Here is a 23649-nt window from a genome sequence, read left to right on the forward strand (position 1 = left end):
CAATGATTTCATAAATAAAAGCAAAGCTCAGACAGCAGAGAATGTTGATGAGAGCACTAAACCAGAATCTCTGCTCTTATAGGAGCATCAGTGTGGGTTTCCTGACATTGCTTTATCCCATGGATCTTACTACTGCTTTTCTGGGACCAATGGCAAGGATGATATATAAAAATTCTGTGTATGAGTAATTAATTTTAACTATTCATAAAACATATAATACTCTATATTATATAATAGTATAATGTATTATATTTGCCTTGTCCATGCTGTAGCAAAGATACTAAGAGAAAGCTTCTCAACTCTGCCACATTAACAAATCTTACCTTGACTTCAGTTGCTGGTTTGCTTCTCCAGAAGATGATGGGTGTACACTTCTTCCCCCCCTCCTCCCCAAATTGTATATGTTCATCAGAAGTTATTCCCACAGGTTTCATCCTTTGCATTGACTTTCTAAATAACATTATTCTGGTGGTCTTAAGTGCTAAAACCACACTTTAGCAAAGGATACATACAAAGGAATGCTCCAAACTATTGCAACTAGTACAAATAAATAGCTCGGAAGTATTTCAACTGAGCTGGAAAATAAAGTGAGGAGGGAAAAAAAGGCTTAGTTTTTTAAGTTGGTTTCCTTTGCTGTTTCTTATGTTGGAATGGTGTCTTAAAATCCACCTGTAATGGTCCCTTTCTCTATCTTCATTCAAACTGCTTTTCAAAGGCTCATTTTCTGAGCAAACCCAAGAAATACCATTCCCGTGTCAGTCAAATGTTCTCCACAGACCAATGTAAATTTAACTTAAGCCAGCAAGATATTGCAGTGCTATTAAGTGGAACAGATAATGAACCTAAATAACTGCTCAATCTTATTAGTGTAGCCCTCATACACCTTCCGTGTTTCTTCAAGCCCTGCTGCTTAGCATTCATACTGTCTGATTTGAGACTAAAATTAGATTATAGGAATGCGTGCTTTTTACAAGAGGTCTCCTATTTGTTTCATGAAGTATTTAGTACTCTTTAGGCACTGTATAAATAAAAATAATCACGATCTTGGAATTAACCTTCAGGAATGGAAATGAAGAGATCTGAGTCCTTTCATTTCTACTGCACGTTATCCTCATCGGGCACGTTTAGCAATGCTTTGTAGAATGAGTTAAAACGATGCTTGGAAGTCTGGTTAAGGTGAATAACAGAAAAAAGAGTAAAAAAAATAAAAGAGGAAGGGAATATGTCTCTAGTTTTAGAGTTTCACAATAGGGAATAAAAACAAAAGCTCTACCAGACTTTTAAGATAAAGGTCTGCTGTCAGATTCATTAACGTTTGTGAGAGCTGCTAACAAGTGATGGGGAAAAATGGTTGTGGATTCCAAAACCAGGACTGAGTAAAATCACTTACGCTTATGTTAAGATTCAAAGGCTATGTATAATTAGGAACTATTTCAGGATTTCAAGCCACGATTTCTGAGGACTCTGCTCTGTGAGAAGAGTTGCTGCATTCTGGGTCAGAGCCGTTATCAATTCCAACAATCATTTCTGTCCGACTTTCCCCCCTCCTTCCCAGGATCTATATTTAGGACTTAAGTACCAAATATTGAAAGTTTTTTTGAGGTTAAGCATGCCAATGTCCTTAAAACTCCAGCAGGCATTAGCTTACATCACTTGGCACTTTAACACCTATAAAAGTCGGGCTGCTCACCTTAAATTAAAGCGCTCATCAGGTGAAATGTCTAGTCTATGCTATTGCCCCAGGCTCCATTTTCAGGCAATGGAGAAAGAAAAAACAATTCCCAAGGTTGTTCACCCTGCCCTGAGATGAGGTACCTATTTCTCTTCATTTCTCCCCTGGTTCTTTCCACAGAGGACTTTTGTGATAGCTAAATTTAGGCAATGTAGGCAATGTGAATAGTGCCACTGGTATCTTAGTAATTTTTGGATGCAAGTCATCAGTAAGCACATATGGATAATCACCTCTGTGCTCCTTAGGCTCCTCTTAAGATTTTAAAAATATCTCTTTAGAAAGGGATCAGATTGCACATAACTGTGTTTTAAGATTAACATTAGCTGTAAAAAACATATTTCAAAATGCCTGTAAAACAAAAACAAACAAACAAACAAAAAAAGAAATGCCAACAGCTACTCAAAAGAATAAATCCATGTCACATTTAAAGGATATTGAAGCTTTACTCAGGAAAAATAAAGATCAGAATAGTGAAGAGATACCCTGTGTATTATTTCCTCAAAAAAACCCAGATTCACTTACAACAACATCAAACTTGTTACCATCCCAAATAATGATTGTAATTTATATTACAGTGCCTCAGAAAGACCAAACACCATCAGGTCATTCCTCTGCAGCAGATACAATGGGTAATAGGCAGTCCTGTTTGCAGTGCAGGAAAGCAGCTCAAAAGTTAGATGAAAGAAAACAGTATTTAGAAATCAGCATCTGAGGCATAGTAAAAGGTCAAACATCAGATTTTGTTACTCTTTTATTTTAAGGGAGTGATTAGTTAAATTCAAGTCTCATTTCAAAATAATGACTTTCTTTAGAAAATAGCAGGCATCCAAATTATGGAAAATCTGCTCTTTAAGACAGTTGACTTGAGAACATTTAAATATCGAGGGCTGGAATCTTTTTCTTTTCTTTTTAATGATGTGGTTTAATAAAAGATAGAAGATGATATCATTTCCAAAGACTAGCTCTGGATAGCTGCATATAGTTTGACATTCAAGATATTTTAATGTTATCAGCTAGCACTGCCTGCCATCCAGGATGAGTAATGTTTTCTTGACCAATTATTTATGTGCCTCTAAACAAGAGTGAGTTTTGAGAAGGGATTTATTTGAAGGTGGAAAGCAAAACTTCTGTGTTAGAAGAGAGGGTCACAAATGGTCTATGCCAAATCCCTGCTTTATTTAAGGGAGAATAAAGCTTCAGTAAATATCATATGAAGGTATGGAAAATTCTGTCATAGTTTGGCAGAGACATTCATATGGTGTAGGCAGATGGGTGTTCAAGCCTGACATGACTGGCAAAGCAGCACTGGTGACATGGGAGGACATCCACATTATAAGAAACATGAGGGGTGAAAGCTATGACCTGGTGTTCTCAGGGGGAGAGAAATTGCTTGGCAGAAGATCTCACCTGGGAGGAAACAAAAGAGCAAACACAGAAGCTAACCCCAGCTCCCACTGTCCATGCAAACCCAGTGAAGACAGCAATTGAGATGTCAAGTTGGTCTTTAGTCCATGCCCCTGTTACTGTCAGGAAAAATTCCTTTCTGCTTTTTAGTAATTAAAATGCTCATAGATGTTTTATTAACTCACTCTACAGAGCCACATAGATTTTATAATTCATCCAAGCACTTACAAGTAGTTACTTGTGTTAGGCTGTCAAGACAGAAATGATTCAAAGCCTTGTGTACTGAGCTTCTTGGAAGACATATCATTCCCTAACACAATGGTATTAGAAAGACTGCTGACAGTTAGTGATCAAGAGATTTCATTTTGCTTGTCATATGGTGGGTTGTCAATTCTTCTTTTCCCTTCAGATAAAAGCTTAGTTGCATTAGATTTCAATAACGGTGAAGTTGCAGGTTAACGCTTTTCAAAAGTACTAAAGTGACTTCAGTACTTAAATTCTATTTTCAAAATGCTGTAGACACCCAAGAACAGAAGTCTCTACAGTAAATGGAACTTAGACGTTGCTAAAGAAATTTATGGAATGGTGGAGAATAAAATCCCATCTCAAGAGAGTTATAGTTTGTACCCTACTCCAGACCACAGGTTTAAAATACATAAAGTTTGTAGATTACTAAAATTCTAGGACAAGGCAAAGACATTTTCATTTTTAACACGTTTGCTTTCACATCGATGTATCCTTTGCAGATTTCCTCTTGTACATCTAAAAAAAATACTAGAAGACAATTTTAAGATGGTCCTCACCACAAAATACAAGTTTCCCTGAGTTATGCTTAAGATTTAAGCAGGGGCTGCAGGGATATTTCTACAAATTTGTCCATGAAAAATATATATGCAAATTATTTGCCTTTTTTTTTTCCCCCAACAGCTTAGAGGAGGAAGTGACTGTTTAAACTTTGCTCCCCCCTCGAGTGAAATGTAAAATTGAGCCAGTACATAAAAGTGGAAAAGTAGCCCAGATTTTCCTTCTGTTAGTACTAACCTAGTATTAAGCAAATAAATAATCCATGTGGTTAGTCTATATTTAAAATATTTGTTCTTCTTTAAATATAAAGTAACTTTCACAGAAACAAACAGAAGTGGCTAGAGACTGAAATCATCCCTTTGATATTGAAGCTGAGTATTTTCTCCTTTAAGCTCCAAACATCATCTCCCTCATGCCCACAGGGCTTTCCCACTGTGCTCCAGCACTCCAGTGTTCTCATTCACTGCTCCCCTCACTGCTGAGCTCACATGATGGTCTGTGAAAGGGTGGTTACAAGCTTATGTTCCACGAGATTTCAGAAGCTTATCTTCATTCATTAATTGTTCTGTATTATGTTTAAATGGTGAATTTTTTCAAGTTAAATTGTATTTCTTCTTATACTTTTAGTCTGCTCTGTTATTGCAGGTACCATCTATGAGATGTTGAGAACAAACACAGTTTGAAATAGAACTGCAATAGCAGCTATAGAACATCTAAAAGGGAAAAAAAATAGGCCAGACCTTTATTAAATTTTAAAAGTATGCCTTCGCTACACTCTTGTAAAGATCCAAATAGGGTATTCAAATCTCCAGAGATCACCAGTATAATTTCTTTATCATGTTCCATTTAAAATTTAATTATGTAGTCTACAACAAGAAGTATCTGAGTACTCTAAATAGGTCATGCTATGAACAACTTAATATTATTATAAAGTTTTCCTTCTGAAGATCTGTTCTTTGATGTGCTGTTGCGCACAGAAAGCCTTTCTTCGAAAAAACAATATACATTCATAGCTATAATAATGTCATTTAATATAAAAATTGTAAAGCTTCTTTATCACATTTTAAGTTTGAATTTTCAATTCTTTCTCTAGCCTGAGCTTCCCCAAATCGTCAGGAATAACTGGTAAATTAGAACTGACACAATATAATTGCGCTGAATATTTTTATATCTTTCTACAAGCAGAGTTAATCTATTAGCTTTCCTTCTAAATGATGTCCACCAACTCACATTTTTCTACTTTTGTCTATCAATGTTACACATATTTCAGTGGAGAAGTAGTGTAATCTCTTCTTCCTCTTAAATATAATCAGTAAAGAACCATCAGCAGCATTTAATGGAAAATTACTATATTAAAAAGTCACCAATGACCAAGTCACTTTTTTTTAAAAAATGCACACATGTGACTTTTCTTGGTTACTATAGAAAATGAAAAAATATTCACAATATTCTTTTCTGTAAGTTCTGACTAATTACAGGACTTTAAAGAGCAAGTACCTAACTCCTCTTCTTTAATTAATCTATGAAAAATTCAGAAGGAGTTTTTGAGAATTTTCTTTTTTTTTTATTTTTCTAATGAAAACAAAAAAAATTCATGCCACCAGTGCCTAAACTTTCCTGACAGCCAGACAAAATATTCCAAGTACAGACACATCTGTTCACACTTACGTCATTTGCAGTTGAAAACCCCCTTTCACCAGGTTTACAAATGCTTGAAAAAGATTTGAGCAATCCTGGGTACAAATATATCCATGAGTCATTACTGCTCCAAGAAAAGGCATCTTGTTTATCTTAGGATTTCTAGAGTTACAGGGGGCTTGCTCTGCCCCATTGCACAAAATACAACAAGCACAGTGATGATGGGAAAGTGGTTATTAATTTCATCAAGGTGCAACACCTAGAATTTTCTGTGCTGTAACATAGATTCAGGGTGAAGGTGGAAGAAGATGTGGTGTTGGTGGGGAAATTAGACTATTTCACTGTTATGAATTAATAATAGCAAAGTGATTCTCTTTAAGTTTGAAAGAACAAAAAATATTAGATTAGTACATCACACCATAAGATTAAAAACCCCAAAGAACTGCTTGTTTAGAGAGACGCAGGAACAGGTGAATCCTGAAGGCTGGAGGACAAGCCAACCTGCACCCAGCTGGAAACATTTGTTTTAAATCATGACAAGATCATTTGGTTTAATATTTATAACACAATTACAGTCCCTTGTGCACATTGCTGGTATAATCTGATTTTTACTTGTGACATCTTGCTACAGTTGAAATTAAAGCCTTGTGGTAATAATTCAAAAAGCACATTTAGACAATCATTAATGGCAAGTACAAAACAGGATGTTTATTCAAGCACTTACGTATCTCATTTTAACTTTAATTTGAAATGGAATTTATTTCTGCAGTATAAGAACTTCATGTTTCCAGTATATTAGTCCTATAATACCTACCCAATTGGGGCATGCAGTCAAACTGGTAATATTTTAGCACTAAAATCTGTAAAAGATACAGCTAAGCATTGATGTTGACATTCCTAATCAAGGACATGGCTACTCTGTTAAATCTCTTTTTTTTTTTTTTGGTAAGTATGAAGAATTGCAATTATTTTGCAAGAAAGATAAATAAAATCTTTTGTGTCAGGTAGGCCTGATCACTAGTCAGCACTTCAAACACTTGGCAAAATTTCACCAGCATATTTCCTTGAACAACTGTGGATATCAAGTGACAGCCATAAAAACAAATTTATCTATTAAATAAACTAATTACATATATCACACAAGTTTGTACTAACAGAACAAATTGTTTACAGAGTGGAAAAAACATCACATATAGTGAAAATATACATTTTTACAGCTTATCGATATAATCGACTCAACTAGTATATACCACACACATCCTAAAGAAAGGTAGGTATTTTTTCACTGCCTTAGAACCAGAAATAACTTATATGTATTACCATGTTTAAAGAAAACTGACTTTCTTGTTGAAATATTCCTTTTACATTATATATTGTATGAACCACAACACTGCTTTTAATCAGAAGGTAACAAAACCCCCCAAAACCATGACCCCACTAAAACCCCCTGCACCTCAGAGAGCAAAACTGGTGACAGAAGGTACAAGTGGACTGAGAACACCTTTTTTTAAATCTCAGGCATCTCTCCTAAGTGACAGGTTACCATATCAGATTTTTGTGTTTCCCTTCTCTCCACCTTTCTGTATGATTACAGCATTTTATTGCACCCTCTGACAATATGTAGGCAGGTCTCTCTTCAGAAACTTCTCTCACAGCCTGGAAGTCTTGTCTAGTTCTATTATTTTATGAAAAGCTTTCTCAGCACAGAAGAATCTGGTCTAAGCTGCTTTCCAAATGAAAATGTCTTAAGATCACAGTGTTTCTTCCTCCTACCTCCAGGTTTCCCTCCCCTCATCCCTCAGGTGAAATGTAAAGCAAAAGCCAAACCACCTGCAATGGGTATAATTGCACAACTGGAAGGAAGCCACAGCTGGGATTTTTCTCATCAGGAGCACAACTGTGCTGAGACTCAAAGCCACTTCAACATGTTGCTTTAACTGCGTGGGTTTGGCTGTGCCAGTATTTCAGTGTCTGTGGCATGCAGCCCCAGCTCTCAGTATCCCAGCAGTTTTCCTTAGGAAAAGGATCATGTTCTGGCTCAAAAGGTCGTGCTTCTTTCAGCACCTTCCAGACACTGACACACAGACGCAGTTCAGAGCAACTTGCTTACCTTGGTAATGTTCCAGATAACTCTGTGGCAGTCTCTCTGAAAGAAACAAAGTGGGAAAAGATTAGCTTGTGTTTTAAATAGCTATAAAATTTTAAAGAAGCCTTTATACTGCTTGTATTTTATAGGAGTGCAAACACACGTACACAGCTTCGTATGCAAACGTGTCGCTTGCAGATGCGATGTCCCCATGATCGTATACAAAAGAATGTGAGGAAAACAGATGACGGAGTGTGATCTAAGGATTTCATCAGAATGAAGTTCTCCGTGGTACAATTACTCATTTTTTTAGGCATAAAATTATCACTATTTCAAATGCCAGCACTGCATGATCTTACATAGCCAAAACGCAGCACTGGGCCAATTTTCCCGTGGAAAATGTTCCCTTTTTTATACAAGTGCTGCAGCAAAAGCAAGACATTAGATAGTTCTACAATCATGTTATGCACTGAAAAAAATACCATGTTAATGTTAAATCTTCTTATGGTGGGTTTAAACTATAGTTATTTTCCAAATATGTGACTTGCCTTAAAAATTTCCCAAACTATGGATCTAATGATCTCTTAGTATGGAAGCCTATGCATTTTTGTTGCAAGGGTATAAACCTTATATATACAGTTTGAACACCCAAGCCTAATTTATTTATGAATTCAAAGGAAAAAAAACCAAAGAAATATATTTTTGAAGGATCTTCTAGAGTTTCACCATGTTCTGAAGCCACTTTTTTTGATGGGACAACTACAGAGTTATTTTCTTAAATACCACAATAACTCAGAGCTCCTCTTCAGGAGATCTTTCTAGATCCCCTGTGCTTTTTGGCACTATATGGACTATATGAGCAGCTACGAGGGTCTAATTTTTTAAATTAAATTTTTTAAATTAAATTTTTTTATTATAATTTTTTTTTAATTGAGCGTCCCACAGTGACACCCAGGCTTTTTCCTTAATAGTTTCACTGGCAATTGTAGACTCCATTACAGTGTCAGAGAAGAAGAAATGGGCCCTCTAAATACGCATGGTTTTGCATTTTCCACCGAGTCTTTACCTCCAAACTATGCAGTTTACTGGTCACAGAAGGTTGCCTGAAACCTCCCAGTGTTTTGCTTCAAAAGGCACAGATCAGAGCTGTGTTCAGTGGTTGCAAAGAAGAATAAGCAAGAAATAAAAAGATGGTCACACCCTTTTTTTTTCATGCACCATTCAGCAACAGACCAGCAGATATTTAAGCCACCTCAGAAGAGCTGGTTCCCACCTCAGCTTAGGCAGACGGGTACGTATTTAGTAGGTGTCTGTGATGAACAAAGTCCATGATATAAATGACATCAAAGGTGAGAGCCAGGAGCAAGAGAAAGTGAATGTAAAGAGATAAGAAAATTAAATTAGAGTGGAGCAATACAGACTTGGTTTCTATGAGTTATGTGATACAGCTGTACATTTTAGATATTTTATTTTCATTAAAATCCTGCGCATTGGTATCATAGAGCCTTATTTTCCAAGCCCTACTCATGGCTTACACAGTTCAAAGAATTAATATAATATTTTTTGTAACCTATCAAAGAACTGAATCACTAAATGGTTCCAACAGTCAGGATTTTTTCCCCTTCCACCACTAATCCCAGACATCATCTCTTTTCACTGAAATGCCTTTTTTTTTTTTTGAGGGAAAGAACCTGGACTAAAAAGTCAGGCTGGGCGTTTCTTTGTTTCTTTTTCTAAACGGGTTGCATAGCATTTAGCTACCTATTACTGTTCTAATAGCAGAATAGCCCAAACCTTATTGCTTTAGGGTATGGGAGCACATTTTATAAAATAGCAGTTGCTCATCCAGCTTAAAGAGATAACCAGGCAAATCACAGGTGGGTACTGCAGGAAGCATCAATGAGCAGAATCAGGTAGGTCTAAAAGAGGATGTTAAACTGGAACCACACTGCCAGCTTCTGAGCAGAGCAGTGAGTGATTGGTGCATTTAAATTTCTAAAGATTTTCATTTTTGTTGAATAACTCTCCCTACAAGATATGTTAGAGTTGTGAAAACAGTTATTAAATAGTCGATATAGTGGTAAAAATTCTGAATGTGATCAGAATGTTAAACAAAGACACTGCAGGTCTTTAACATATACATTTTTAATGTAATTAATTGTGTTGCCAATTTCACATTTGGTCAGATCAAATTCCAATTTTAAGCAAAAAATATGTAAGGTAATGATTTTTTAAATATAGATTCAACTCAAAAAACTCAAACTTAGAAGTAAAAGAGGAGAAGTCTGATTAATTCCCAACTATTCAAAGATTTCACTGCTTCTCATCAACTCAGTAAACACTTATACCATAAAAACAAATTAAAACTCCCTTTAGATGATAAAACTAAAAATATTTTCTTAGAAAACAAACACAACTACCCCTGCAATGCCACTGGAAATAAATGGCATGTGGACTGCTGAAGATGGTCAATGTCCACTGTAAGTGTCCTATAAATATTAGGAATTGAAACACTGCTCTATAAATATATTTCATCGGAGTTTAAAAAAGAAAATCTTATGGAGCAAATTACTCATCAAGAAAACCCTTAAAGTTTATTTAAAGATAATGGATACTCATTCTGTAGTACTTCAAGAAACCGAAGCTAGGCCCCTAGTACTCCCCAATGACACACACAATAAATATAACTCATAATTTACTGTATCTACAGGGAAAAAAACCCACTTGGATAAAAGCAAAAGAAGGATAATACTCAAAAGGAGGATGAATATAAGATCACATATTTTCACATCCTGTCTATGATATTAAAAGATGACCTTGAAAAAGGGTGAGGATGGAAACTTGAATGCTTCATCAGAACTGCTCCGAATTCCACTGAAATCAGTGCCAATGCAAATGGGATAAGCTAATGCACAACAAGGCTAAGGTCAGAAGAGGACAAGGCTATAGACCCTGGAAAAGCTGCTACATGGAGGGTGACATTACAGAAGAGCAGCCGCAGCACTTCCAGGAAGGTCATTTGCAATTTCCAAGCATTTTGTGTTCAGCTACAAAGGATGGATCTGGGGGGGCAGAAATGGTACATATGGAAGATGAAGGTGCTGTTGGAACCAGGAGGGTGCTGGGCAGGAGGTCTACACCCCAAGATGCTACACTGTCACATGAGGTCTTTCAAAGAAGCAAAATGCTGGCTTACAAGTTGCTCATGAGACCTGCGAAGAGCTTTGACATACCGAAGAGGCTCTGCACCCTCAAGTGAGGACTGTATAGATATTATCAAAGCCCAGAAAGCCAGTGTAGGTGAACCAAGCACCACACACACATTTTGTCATTTCTCTCTTCAGGCTGAGAAATCCTTCCCGTAGGATTGGAGTAGGATGTATACCAAAGCAGAAAAGTATAAATATTTTAGTCAAAACCTTATAGTGAAGTGGAAGTGGGAAGATCTGCATAAAGATCAGCAAACAGACTTCACTGCCTAATAGTTCTGTTTGAAGAGAGTTGTTCAGGAAAACTCTTCATAATATCTGGAAAGTGTTGTGTTTGTATTAAATGTTTTGTTCACTGAGAAATCATATGGTGCTCTGCTCTCAGAGGCTGACTGGCAGCTGCTGTTACCCACCTACATGCAGGATGTGGCACAACACAACTCTGAGGTTTAACTGTGCAATATTTTGCACAGTTTGCCAAGAGAAGTTATGGCTGCCCCATCCCCGGAAGTGTTCAAGGTCAGGTTGGATGGGGCTTGGACTAACTTGGTCTAGTGGAAGGTCTCCGTGCTCATGGAAGGGCATTGTGATGATTTTTGCTCGGTTTAAGATTCTATGCTGTTCTTTTGCAGAGATGTAAACTGAGGCACAGGAGACAGGGAAGGTTCTAAAGGGCAGCTGAGGTCATCTTATATAAACTCAGCTAGATGTATGCCAGGAACCTTAGCAAGTACCAAGTTCAAACCATACAAGTCAAGACTATGCACAGAAACCAGTTTTTCTTCTGCAGTATCATGACCCTTAATGATTTCGAAGCTGTAGGTCTCCACTGAGCACGAGTTTTTTTCTGAAAAGGAAAGCATATGGATTCTAGCTAAGCAATCTGTCAGGGTGCTGGGGAAGATGCAAAAAGAAAGGCAGCAACACATTCCTGCAATCGTGTCACCGTTCTTCCTTTTTCTATCTCACACTTTGGGGAGAGGATAAAGCCCGCCTACGGCACACAAGGCACATGAGGATAAGGGCAAGGCTGGAGAAGGGATCTGTATAGTGTGCTATTAAGAATGCAGCATGATAGCAAGCAGAAAAGCCTCAAGATGCAGAATATAGGAGTCTTCAATTTTGGGAAGAAAAGTGTCCAACCCAAAGTCAGCAGCTGATATTTAACCAGGAGGGTTAGAAGGTCCTGTCTTTTCGAGGGCAGGAGAACATGACCCCTTTGATTCCCTGGGATGTGTAGCAGCAGTTAGTTCTATTACTTGTGCTCAATTTCCATGAAGTACAAAAAAAAACCCCAAAGGTTAAGCTGGTATTTCTGGTTTGGGTGAAATGTTCAACCCTTTACTAAACATGGTCTCAAAACTGACACAATCATTAATCTTACTGGAAGGGATATATTTGTAAACAGAAATAAGTACAGGCTGAAAAGAAATGAGGTATTTGGGAGGATCACTTGAAAAGTTATGTTTGTTTTTTTTTTTTTCCAGGAATATCCAGTGTGGGCATAGCTGGATATGTCAAATGTGCTGATAAGGTGTGTGTGTAACAAACTACAATCATGTAGGAAGTTCTACCTTGAATATTTTAATATATTGCCTAACCATGAAATTGTTCGTGGTTTTGCCCCAGTGCAAATCTGACTTGCCAGGAAAAACAACTCACCTGATGCTTTTAGCCACTTTTTCCTGGCTCTGCCTACAGGGAGACACTGCACCGCTGACTCAGCTAAACAAAAAAACCAGGGTAGAGAGGGGTCCAAAACTAACTGTTGAACAACACCCCTCAGCTAGAGTGATGATGGCTCCTGTGACCATCAACTCAAAGGGATACATCCCATAAATTTCAGTGGCTTTTAACCAGACCATGAACAAACAGCTTTTTTAATTGTAGGGTTCATGCTTGCAGACACGCTCGCTGCTCCTGCACAGACGTGCATCAGCAGCATGGCAAAAGATGGCCACTAATTGTCAGTATAAAGCAGAACTAAAGAAAAGTTTACAAAGGGACAAGAAGGATTTTCCACTTAAAGCCGGGGAGAACAGCTGAAGAGGAACTTTAAATTAGCTTTAAAAGCAAGGTTGTATCAGGAGGAATATAATTACTTTCTTGGAGTTTCACCAAGACTTGGGAGTCAATGCAGAAGGGTGTTGTGGGATTTTTAATGACCACAAATGGTCAGGACATTGATTTCACATTTGAGGTGAAAAATGGCACCTTCAAAGACACATTGTTGTTTCTGCTCTTCCTAAAAATCACATGGGGGACTACGTCTGAGTTGACTTGGAAGAATTAATAGTGTGTATTGAAGTACCATTGTGAGACACAAGATATTTCACTGGTCTTAAATTGGATATTTTCTCAGCTTTGTTAGAGCACAGAACATAAACAAGCTACGTTTGGATAAAATACGGGGTTTAGATTTTGAATTCAGTTTTGCTATGACTAATTTAGTGGATTTCAGAGAAGGCTTTGTTTCCTCTGTATCACATGCTTTTAGCATAATTTTTTGGTAGAATTGGTCCCTATGACAACTAGAGATCAAAACGGTCAAAAACAAGTTCATCTTTCAAAAAAAGTGAAACTATTAAAAACTATCAAGATTTCAAACTGATACTTCTGTATTTTATCTTTCACACAGTAAGCAGCAAATAAATACAATGCCATTTTAAAGCCTCACACTGAGCTTAGCTACCTAACAAGGATCACACATTTACGGCAGAAATACTGCATAAACAGTCTCTGAATGTGCTATTTAAGTATAAGCTAAATACTCTTTTTTTAGGAAGTGATGTAACAAGTTCATATGTAAAAATCTATTTCTATGCAAGCTGACATTCTGCAAGATTAGCTGACTGAGATAAAGGACATGAGCAAACATGCTTGTTGTTTTCTCCCACGATTATTTTTAAGAGCTGCATTTTTCACTATTCTAAATTTGCTACTTTTAAATTTTTTTATTCCTCCTTAGGTGAAAGGAAAGAAATCTCTATGTATTCAGTGATAATCACCTGCCACCTAAACCATTCAAGTCTAGTGTATCCTGAATGCAAAGTACATCATCCTGTATGCAAATAATACCCCAAATTGAACCTGCCCTCATCATTGTGACTACTTTATATATTTTATAAAAAATTAAATTTTTATTTAACTTTCACTCCAACATCTTTGAAGACAGCAATATTATAACTTACAACTTAAATAAAAGCCAGCTTACAAATTAAAGCATAATTCAGGCCAAATCCTTCCTCCTTGCAATTTAACTACAACTCCCAGCTAAGATCTTGGCCTCTTGTCTTAACTACCCACCAAGGACATCAGATGAAAACTTCTCTCTCATATATCTTCTGCTCTGGTATTAAAGAGCAAGATAAAAATTAATAGGTAGAAGAAACACAGCAGTGTCCATTTCAGACAGTGGTAATGGGGGCACGGATGGGATGCAATTCAGGCAGGGTCATCAGGGAGAAATGCCAGGGCATGGAGAAGAAATGAAGAAAGATCCCACTCTGGTGCTTTGGTCCAAGGTCAGACCCTGCCTTCATGGATTTGCAGACGTGTCTCTTGCAGCACAGGAAATGCTGTTGCCATGTGTTTTCTCAGGGAAGTGCTTCATTTTGAAAACTGATGGCTTGGAAATGAAGGAAGAAAGCACCATGGGTACCAAATTTGGCTCTCTGGGACACAGGAAGCAGCGGAAAGAACATGGGGGAGAATCCACCATAGGACCAACTCCTACACCATCACCCTGTTAGCACAGGGAGAGAAAGAAGTGATGCACAGGCAACTGTCTTAGGGAGCTGTATGAGCTCAGTAGGAGGAAAATACCCTCTGTCTCTCTCCAAAATGAGAAGAAAGATCATCCAAAACAGAGCAGATGTTCCTCCCCATATGCTCATTGAACCTACTGCAACCTCCCAGAGCAGAAAATCTTACACATTTGGCATTTGACTGACCTGGAGCTCATGGTACCACTGCCATTGGTGCAGTGATTATACCATGACTTCTCACTGTACAAATGAAAGGAGGGGAATCACACCCAAAGTCTCAACAGTAATTTCAGGTCAAACAAATATAGAACAAAAGGAGAATTCTGGGTTATGTGCTAATTCAGTAGAATTATGGAGTCATAAAATGTTTTTTGTTGGAAAGGACCTTAAAGATCATGCCATGGGCAGGGATATCTTCCACTAGACCAGGTTGCTCAAAGCCCTATCCAACATGGCCTTGAACACTTCCAGAGATCGGGCATCCACAACTTCTCTGGGCAACCTGTGCTAGGGCATCACCACCCTCACAGGAAAGAATTTCTTCCTAATATCTAAGCTAAATCTATCCTCTTTAGTTTAAAGCCATTTTGTCTTCTCCTGTCACTACAGTCTCCAATGAAGGGTCCCTCCTCATCTTTCCTGTAGATCCCCTTTTGTACTAGATGGTGCTAGAAGGCCTGCCCAGAGCTTTCTCTTCTCTAGGCTGAGCAACCTCAAGAAGTCATACAATCACAAGGTTGCATAAGGTATATGAAGGAAGACAAAGAAATTATTCAAGTACTATAGATGGCGATGTCCCAGATGATTTCCTTATTTTCTGGGATGTTGCACAGGGCTGCAGTAGGTATCTTTTGTAATGCAAGAATTTGTAGTCTTTGTGTAGGGTGAGAGGCGCAATTGTATGTGTCATTTACACAAGTGTCTTTCATGATGTAGCAGCTGCTGGTTGGGTAAAATGTTGATGTCTTCAGTGATGAATGCCAAAAAAACAAGCCACCCCAACAACTTTTTTCTATTGAATGCCCATACCTCACTCTTCACACCCATATTCCCCCTCAAATTTTGCAATGCTAACAGTTCAAAACTTTGGTGTTCCCTGCTGTCAGATGTTTTCACTAATATACACAGACTTGAAGCCACTCAAAAAATTTGGAGACTTTATTTAAACTTATTTCAGAGAAGTAACTCTTGATTCTCTGCCAAGAAATGCCAAGCTTGGAAATGGCATCTCATCCTGATCTCTAAATACTTTAGTGAAACAGAACAACTTGGATACTTCAGCTGTTATGTATTCAAATAGTTACTCATTTTCTTATCCAATGCAGACTGGGCTGAGATGTGCATCTGGGGATCTCTGAAGTTTGGGAAGCAGAGGGACTTCTAGAACAAACTGTGATACTAAGGTATAGGTACCTTAGAAGAACTAAGGTAAGTTAGGAAGGGAATGGTCTTGTTTGCTCAATTCACAAAAACCCAACCCAACCCAAAACCACACAAAATCCAAACCAAACCAAACCAAACCCTCCCCCAAATAAAACAAAAACAACAAAACAAACAAACAACCCCCCCTGAAAATCCCACAGATGTCCAGGCTTTGGGCGGGGTCTTCCCACTTTCAGTTTTCAGAGCGGTGCAGCCTGCTGTATTTTTCCAATCAGAAGGAGCAAATACGAGAAATCCCACAAGATCAACTCTTACTGAAGTGCCACACAGTAGGAGGGATGCTGGACATGGACACATGCTGTACCACGGACAGATGCAAACTGCTCTGCCTGCACTGCCAACTATGAAAACAAACTCGCCCTGATAAATGCTGCTGCTTCTTTAACCCAGCCTCAGGGGAAGCATTCCATGACTTTGGAAAAGTCTGCTTTTCTTTAGCATCAGATAGATACAGGAACTGATGAAAACAGCTTGTCTCTACCTGGAACACCAGTGTTGCCAACATTTCCTTCAGACATCTGTCCATATTGTCTTTTCATCCACCTGCTGAAACAGTTACTTCCTTTCTCTAGCTGGTAGTCAAGTATAAATTCACTGCTTAGTTCCTTTCTGTCCTGGCATCTCCTCCTTGTAATCTAAAATACAACGATACCAGGTTGAAACACGGGATGGAATAGGAAAAATGCAGAAAGGACTCTGTGAACAAGCCTGCCAGCCAGCAGTCTGTGTCCCATTAGCTGCAGTTCAAAACAGTCCTCATATTTCCATAACTACTGCGGTATCTTCTGGAGTATCTCAGCACAAACTGCAACAGATGTTGGATGCTATTATTTCTTCATTTTTGCTCATTTCTTGTTCATCTGTTATTTTCTTGCCTCTTTTTTTTTCCTCTTACCACCTGTCCTCCCACAAATCAGAAATGTTTAAAAAAACACAGTCAAGTTTTGTGCTTATTGGTCCTTCTACCACTGCTCAAAATTAATGGGACAGGAGAAGAAAAGAGATTAAGATCTAACTCACTGTCTTATTTCTGACCTTAAAAGGATAGGTTGAGTTTATTTTTGACAACCCTAAACAGAGAGAATAAATCTGCTGAGCTGACCACCTCAGGAAATTGAAGTACACAAGTACCATTGTTCTCTAACGAGTTCATAAATGTTACTGAACAATATATAGATGGTGTTGTCAAATTACGATATAAAGCGTTTTAAAGCGTAAGTTACCAGTGATATAAATCTACAAGCAAGTCCTTTTCTCCCCAGCCACATCCAAACCAAAAGATGTTAAGATAGTTCTTTAATGGCAAAAACTATTAGGCTGCAATATGTAGCAGGTTCATCTATTAATCATCAGACCATTTATGTTCTGTAATTCTACCACAGTTAAATAACATGGACTACTAAGTACCTGAATCGGCTATTAGCAACCATTCCTGCTCATTAAAACTCACTTATTTATACTTTAGCAATGGTAAATGTAACCAGCCCTGGAGGAGTGTCACAGTGCTTGGAAATGGCACATTAAGCTTCATTTACCCAGCTACACTCCAAGGCAGAGGGGGAAGGGAAAAATACAGTGACAGTCCATAACAAAGCTCAGAAGCTTTTTGAAGCTGCATTAAGAAAATGACAAATCTTACAAAGAGAGCCATAAAGCTTCCACAAGTACAACAGTTCTGCAAGGAGCTATTTATCATAGTTTGTTGAAAAGACTCCTACATTTGATACTATTGGACTGTGAGAGACGATTATTAAATGTAATTACAGAAATAGCACAGAAATAATAGTTTATTGCAGAGCATAAGCAACACTGTATTAACAAAGAGGAGTGGGGAACATGTTCAGCATTTGCAATCGTATCATTAGCTTTTCTGGGAACACATACACAAATGTATACACATCTAATTCCAGGTTGGCTTCTACTAACCAGAATTATCCTTCAAGAATTTCTGATCTGGGTCAGTGCATCCATCTATACTTGGAGCGAGAAAACAGTAGCCAAAGTGGATTGTTATGTGGGTGTCAGCTTTTATTCCTTTTCTACTTAACAGAGATTTATTAAAAAACAACCACAGCCTGCTGTCAAAAAATACTGCTCACATTTGCCTATTTGCAGCCCTGTAATAGACACATTTTAGCCACAGTGCTGCCATTTGAAGTGAACGATTCATTTAGAACATGCCAGTTACCACGAGATTCTCCATGCAGTAAAACAAGTTTTGATTTCTTATCGCTACCTGCAAGAATGAGTTTAACTTCTATTATATCTACATCTCTGCATGTTTGCTTGTGTGCTCAGTCATCCATTTTACCTTTTCTTTTTGCTGTGAGTGATTTCGCCCAATTTCTCGGTGCTGCTTTTCACTCTTGAATATATCTGCCACTCACTTCTTGTGCATCATTGTCCATCTTGGTGAACCTCCTTTTTTAAAAGCACACAGTTCTTTCAGAAAGCTTTCTCTGCTGCTTTGGGGGAGACATCAACACTTTTCACAAACTACAGAGCCAAACAAACTTAGAAGCACAGCTTCTTACAACTGGGGCTATAGTTTGTACCAGCAAATAGGGCAAAACATCAATCCTCTGTCAGTATTTTAAAGGATCCCTTCAGATCCACAAAGTTTTAGGCTAAATTAACTCTTTTGCTAGCTCAGGACTGAAACATTTTGCAAAAAGGTGTTTGGGAAGGAAGGCACTCAGTGACAGATGGGTTTTATTTATTTTTGGGTAAAAGGAACAGCTTAACACAGGTTGGGAACATGGGAGAGGATCCTAGTACATCAAGACAAAGACTGAATGCATCTGAAGTACTGAAGAGATGCAGCAATTACCATCACAGGACCATGCACACGTTCATTGATAACATGGTGCTCATTGACCCCTGCTCCTTGAGCAATGATCTGTTTTGGAGTAGGAAACACACTGAGTACTTTTGAAGCTCAGCAGCCTCTTTTAAGCATCTATACTCCCTCTTTAGTTCACTCTTTAATGACAGCTCAATGTTTTACAGGCGAAACTGCACTCAAAAACAGGAGCTGCGTGCACACAGCTGAAAAAGAGTGAGGCTGTAAATCAGGTGCAAAGAGAAGAAATCAGAGTCTACCTTTAGGCATTAACATTCCTGAAAGCAGCGTTTTCACATCGGCTAAAGACTCACGGGTTATGTTTTTGAGGGTTTGAATCTAAAAAAACTTGTAGGTAGATTGCTAACAAAGATTTCCAACCACGCTGCAGAATCCTCGGGAGCTCAGCTCTGGTTATACTGAGATGCTTCAGAAAAATATCCTGCTAGCCATCCATCTGCATCAGTAGATACACAAGGGCATTCGAGAAAATCTCCCCTGGTCACACCACATCACTGGTGTAAAAGAAACAAGTTTTCCTTTTGAAGGTTTTTGACTGGTTTGTACGCAGAGAAATCATTGCAGCAGCAATTTCCAGCTGACAATCATCATGCCATAATAGCCATAAAAGTAAAATAAAATCAACACGGATGGAATCTGAAGTAGGAGACTTTAATTTTACGTAACTGTATTCATAAAACTACACCTCTGCTCAGAGTTGCTCTGTACACTACACATATGCCAGGATCTCTTAATCTGCTGCTGATGTGCTGCATATTGCGGTTGTGTGCAATTACAGTTAGCTATAATTAAGAACAATTACTGCTTTTATTTCTCCACTTGTTCTTTAAAAAGCACAGTTGTAATAAAACTTTTTTTCCCTGCTCTTTTTTTTTTTCTTAAAGGTGAATATAATTATACATCGCTATAACATCTCAAATAATTAGTTTGACTCAAGTTTCTTCTGGAACAATTTTCAATTTAACTGTCAGATCTGCCATCTATAGTCAATAGAACACATTGTAAAAAAATTCTATCATTAACCTTTTTTCACCCCATAAATCTGCAAAAGAACTTGAAGAAATTGAAGAATTCATTGCTTAAATATTGAAAGGCCAAATTCAACTAACACCCCTTCCCCAGCAATACCATCTTAATCACGCTGAAACATTATTGTTATTGTACTAGCTAACTATAACAATAATAAATTAAAATTGGATATAAAAGGTATTTGGCATCTCTCTATATTTTATAGGCTACTTTCCAGCCCTATTCTCATAAAAGAATCTCTCTACTGTATCTTTGTTTAGAATCTACCCATGATTACTAACCATGCAGACTGCAGGGAAAAGTAATTAAGTTTAATAGAAGCCACCCTCATTTTTGAAGCTGCCCTCAATTTAAGCCATAGAAGGAGAGTAATTAAATTTAATGTGTGCCACAGCTCTTAAATGAAGATATGGCATGTAAAATTCTCTCGCTCTGTAACGCATCTTTTCCGAACACTGCAAAACAAGTGTTGTGATGCAGAAAGATAGCAAACTACAACCACCAAACTGTGTTCAACTCTTTTTTTCTACTGGCCATCTCTTCTAAATGGTGAGGCCTTTGTATATGTTAAGAACAACGTAATCTAAATCATGGGGCTTGGGAAGCCTGCAGTCACTTGTCCATCCTTTGCCTACGTTACCTTCTTTGATTAACTTTAGATGAAGCTCTTCTGGCAGGGTCCACCTCTTACACGTTTTTAATAGATGTAACAAGTTTCCAGTTACAGCACAAATCTCTAGCACAAACATTGTTCACCAAGAAAATCCTCCCCCAAAGTAGCTGTGGTAGAAGCAGGGATTAATGACATTAATTTCCAGACACAGCCACAGATCTCCCATGTATGTCTTCAGTCTTCAAGTCAGCAGAAGAAAAAAACCCCAACAATTAAATTATCCATGGCTCAGTTATTTTCCCAAATAATAGTCTTACTACTTTTACACAGAAACACAAATTAAAAAACAGGGATAATAAAAATATTTTACCCTTGCAAAGACAAACTTACCGAATGAGGAGCTCTGAGACTGAAAGAGAATAATTTCTCTGCTCCAGCTCTGCAGGCTCTCTGTGTACGTATAAATAAATATTTCCTTGCAGACTATCACAGAATTTTCATCAACTGATTTAAAACAAACAGGGAATTTGAATGCTTGAATTACTTTGCAAAAGGGAGGATAGATACCTGTCACTACTGAAAAGAAGGTTGGACCGAGATACTAAACTCACAATTAGTTCGCAAAAGGGCTCCCAAACTTCTTCCAGGCAGCCACCTCTCCTGAACACATAGTAGTACCTACTATTGGGATTAAACAAAACTTCTGCACTGAAAATGAGAAGTTTGAATTCAAAAGACAAAACCTGGGACAAAATTTCAAAGATCTTTGTGTCCAAAGCATCCCCCAAAAAATAAGACAGTGAAAAAAAAAAGAGAAAGAAAAAAGGGGGACAGGAAGGGGAAAGTAGAGAGAGAATAAATAGAGCCTCTATTTTAATTTTAGACCCTACCACAAATCTGCCACATGCTTCCTCCAAGAGAGGGGTTGAATACTCAGTTTTAGCAGTGTAGAGAACTGATTCCTGTATCCCCGGTGCACACCCAGTGTTGCAGGAACCTGTCTGTACAACAATGAGACTCACACATGTTTCATCTGGCTTTTATTTCTTTACGAGATTCTCAAAAGTGAACATCCATAATAACAAACAAGAGGCAGCCAGAGTTTCATGTCTGTCTGTCTCCCTGGCAAAGCCCACGATCCTATATCCATTAGACCACAGACTGTTCAATAGGCAGATCCACGCTCCAAATCGTGAAGCCACTGCTAATATAAATTGCAAGCAATCTGAGAAAAAGAGACTGCATTTGTAGGTATTTTTAGTTTCCTGAAAGAAAGATTTGTTTATCCATATCATGACTAAAAAAAGTTGAATTTTTTGGTTTTAACATAACAAAATAGTGACAAAATTGCTGCTTAAATTCTAATTTTTACTCAATTATATTTTAAAGTGATCCTACCAGATGCTGGAACTAAAGCAACATGATTTTGCTATATTTATAGCTAAGCTGCAAAACATTTCAACATTTACAAAGAGAAGAAATCTCTCTGCTAATGCCAGGAGAAGAATAAGCTCAAATGCCATTGCACATGATGGCTCTTAATAGTTGGCACAAGGAGAGGAGAAATGTCTCTATAACAACAGTATCAAGGAAATGTGCATTGCAAATATCACATCATCACAACAAGGAGAGTTAAAAAAAAAAGGACTTGTGGAGAGTGTTAACACGAGGACACAACAACCATGTGCTCCCAAGTACTTGGGATGGATGTAAACCAAGGCAATCAGTGGTCTCTTTCCTCCTCTCCCCTAATCTGAAATCTCTCTTCGCATCCAAACCTGCTGTTCATGCCTTCTGCTTCCTCTTAGGAAGCAGTATCCTTTTCTCACATTTCCCAATCAATACTTAGGCCCTTCTGCTGTTGGCTACCAACAAGACAACTCCCACTGTCCTCTAATATACCCTCAGGACTTCAACAGAAATGTGGGTTGTGGACTGGCTGGCCAGAAGATTAGGGAGAAAAAAATTAAACCAAACACAAATCTTCAGAAGCCTCTCCCCTCAGTTCCCACCCACAGTGATGGCTAGGCTCAAAATACAACCTTCATCCCCCATCTCATCCTCTCTTTGGAGGCCGTGGGTCTTGTGGGCTCCTGCTGCAATTTGCAAGTGCTCCAAATGTTGGTGGGATGCAATTCAACCTGTGATGCCAGAGCAGCAAGGCTACCCCAGGGCACCAGCACACGCCACTCAACTGGTTAAAAATTGAAACAGAGCAAACGGGAAATTTTTTAACAAATGCTTCAAGATTATGGCGCACACGTTACAGCTGTAACCACCCACAGCTCCCTCCTACAGAACAGAAACACTGACAGCAAAAACCATTCACTGCAGAAGCTGAAAAATAACAAAAAATGCAGCAGTAAGGATGAAATTAAAGCCTATGGGTATTTTCTGCAAGAACTTCTGCAAAGAAATAGGGGAAGTTTGCAAGACACAACAGAATAAGAAAACAGTCTTGTTTTGCAAGTTCATGAGAGGTGCCAGGACTGGTGCACAGGCCTGCACCAGATATGAAGGAAATTATACTTTACTGTAAAATGGTGCAATAGTGGGCAGGATGGGAAGGACAGCCTCTTCTTCTCATTATTAAAAATAACTAAACTAGACAAAACCTCAGATAACCTCAGTTAAAAAATTTTCCAAGTCTCCGAGGACAACAGAGCAAAGAGCAGGAATTCAACGTGCAGCAGAAAAAAGGGCTGAGCATTCTGAAACACTCTTGAAAAAGTAAAAGATAAAATAAAAGCAAAAGTATATGCTTTCCACCATGGAACTAATTTCTTGTGTTCACTACTGGCAGTGATCATTCAGCTCTATGGATCAAAAAAATCCTACTGCTACCAATGTGCGTGGTCAGTCAGCAGGATATTCTGTTTCAAATACAAGATCTGAAGTTGTTTCTTTGATTTTTTTTTCAAAAGTACGACATAATTTCCCCCTTCTCCCAGTGCCAATCACGTTCAGGTAAATGTTACAGCTTCTCGAAGTGCAAATTAAAGACAATTATAACCTGGCTAACCTACTCCCTCATTAAAATGCCTGGCACAGCTCATTTGCC

General features: G+C 38.1%; 1 protein-coding gene across 2 annotated transcripts in view; it reads right to left on the reverse strand.

Annotated features, from left to right (window-relative positions):
- The window catches only part of CELF2 (CUGBP Elav-like family member 2), a 557258-nt gene that overhangs the window by 301283 nt on the left and 232326 nt on the right, over positions 1–23649 (reverse strand). For both annotated transcript variants that reach the window (XM_027679569.1, XM_027679566.1), the window contains one exon: positions 7689–7724. Coding sequence is in view for 1 of the 2 variants with exons in the window: in XM_027679566.1 (XP_027535367.1) it covers positions 7689–7724 (36 nt within the window). In the remaining variant the exon portion in view is untranslated. The remainder of the gene's footprint in view (positions 1–7688; positions 7725–23649) is intronic.

This window comes from Neopelma chrysocephalum, unplaced genomic scaffold, assembly GCF_003984885.1.
Source record: "Neopelma chrysocephalum unplaced genomic scaffold, ASM398488v2 Primary Assembly neopelma1_45, whole genome shotgun sequence".
NCBI lineage: Eukaryota > Metazoa > Chordata > Aves > Passeriformes > Pipridae > Neopelma > Neopelma chrysocephalum.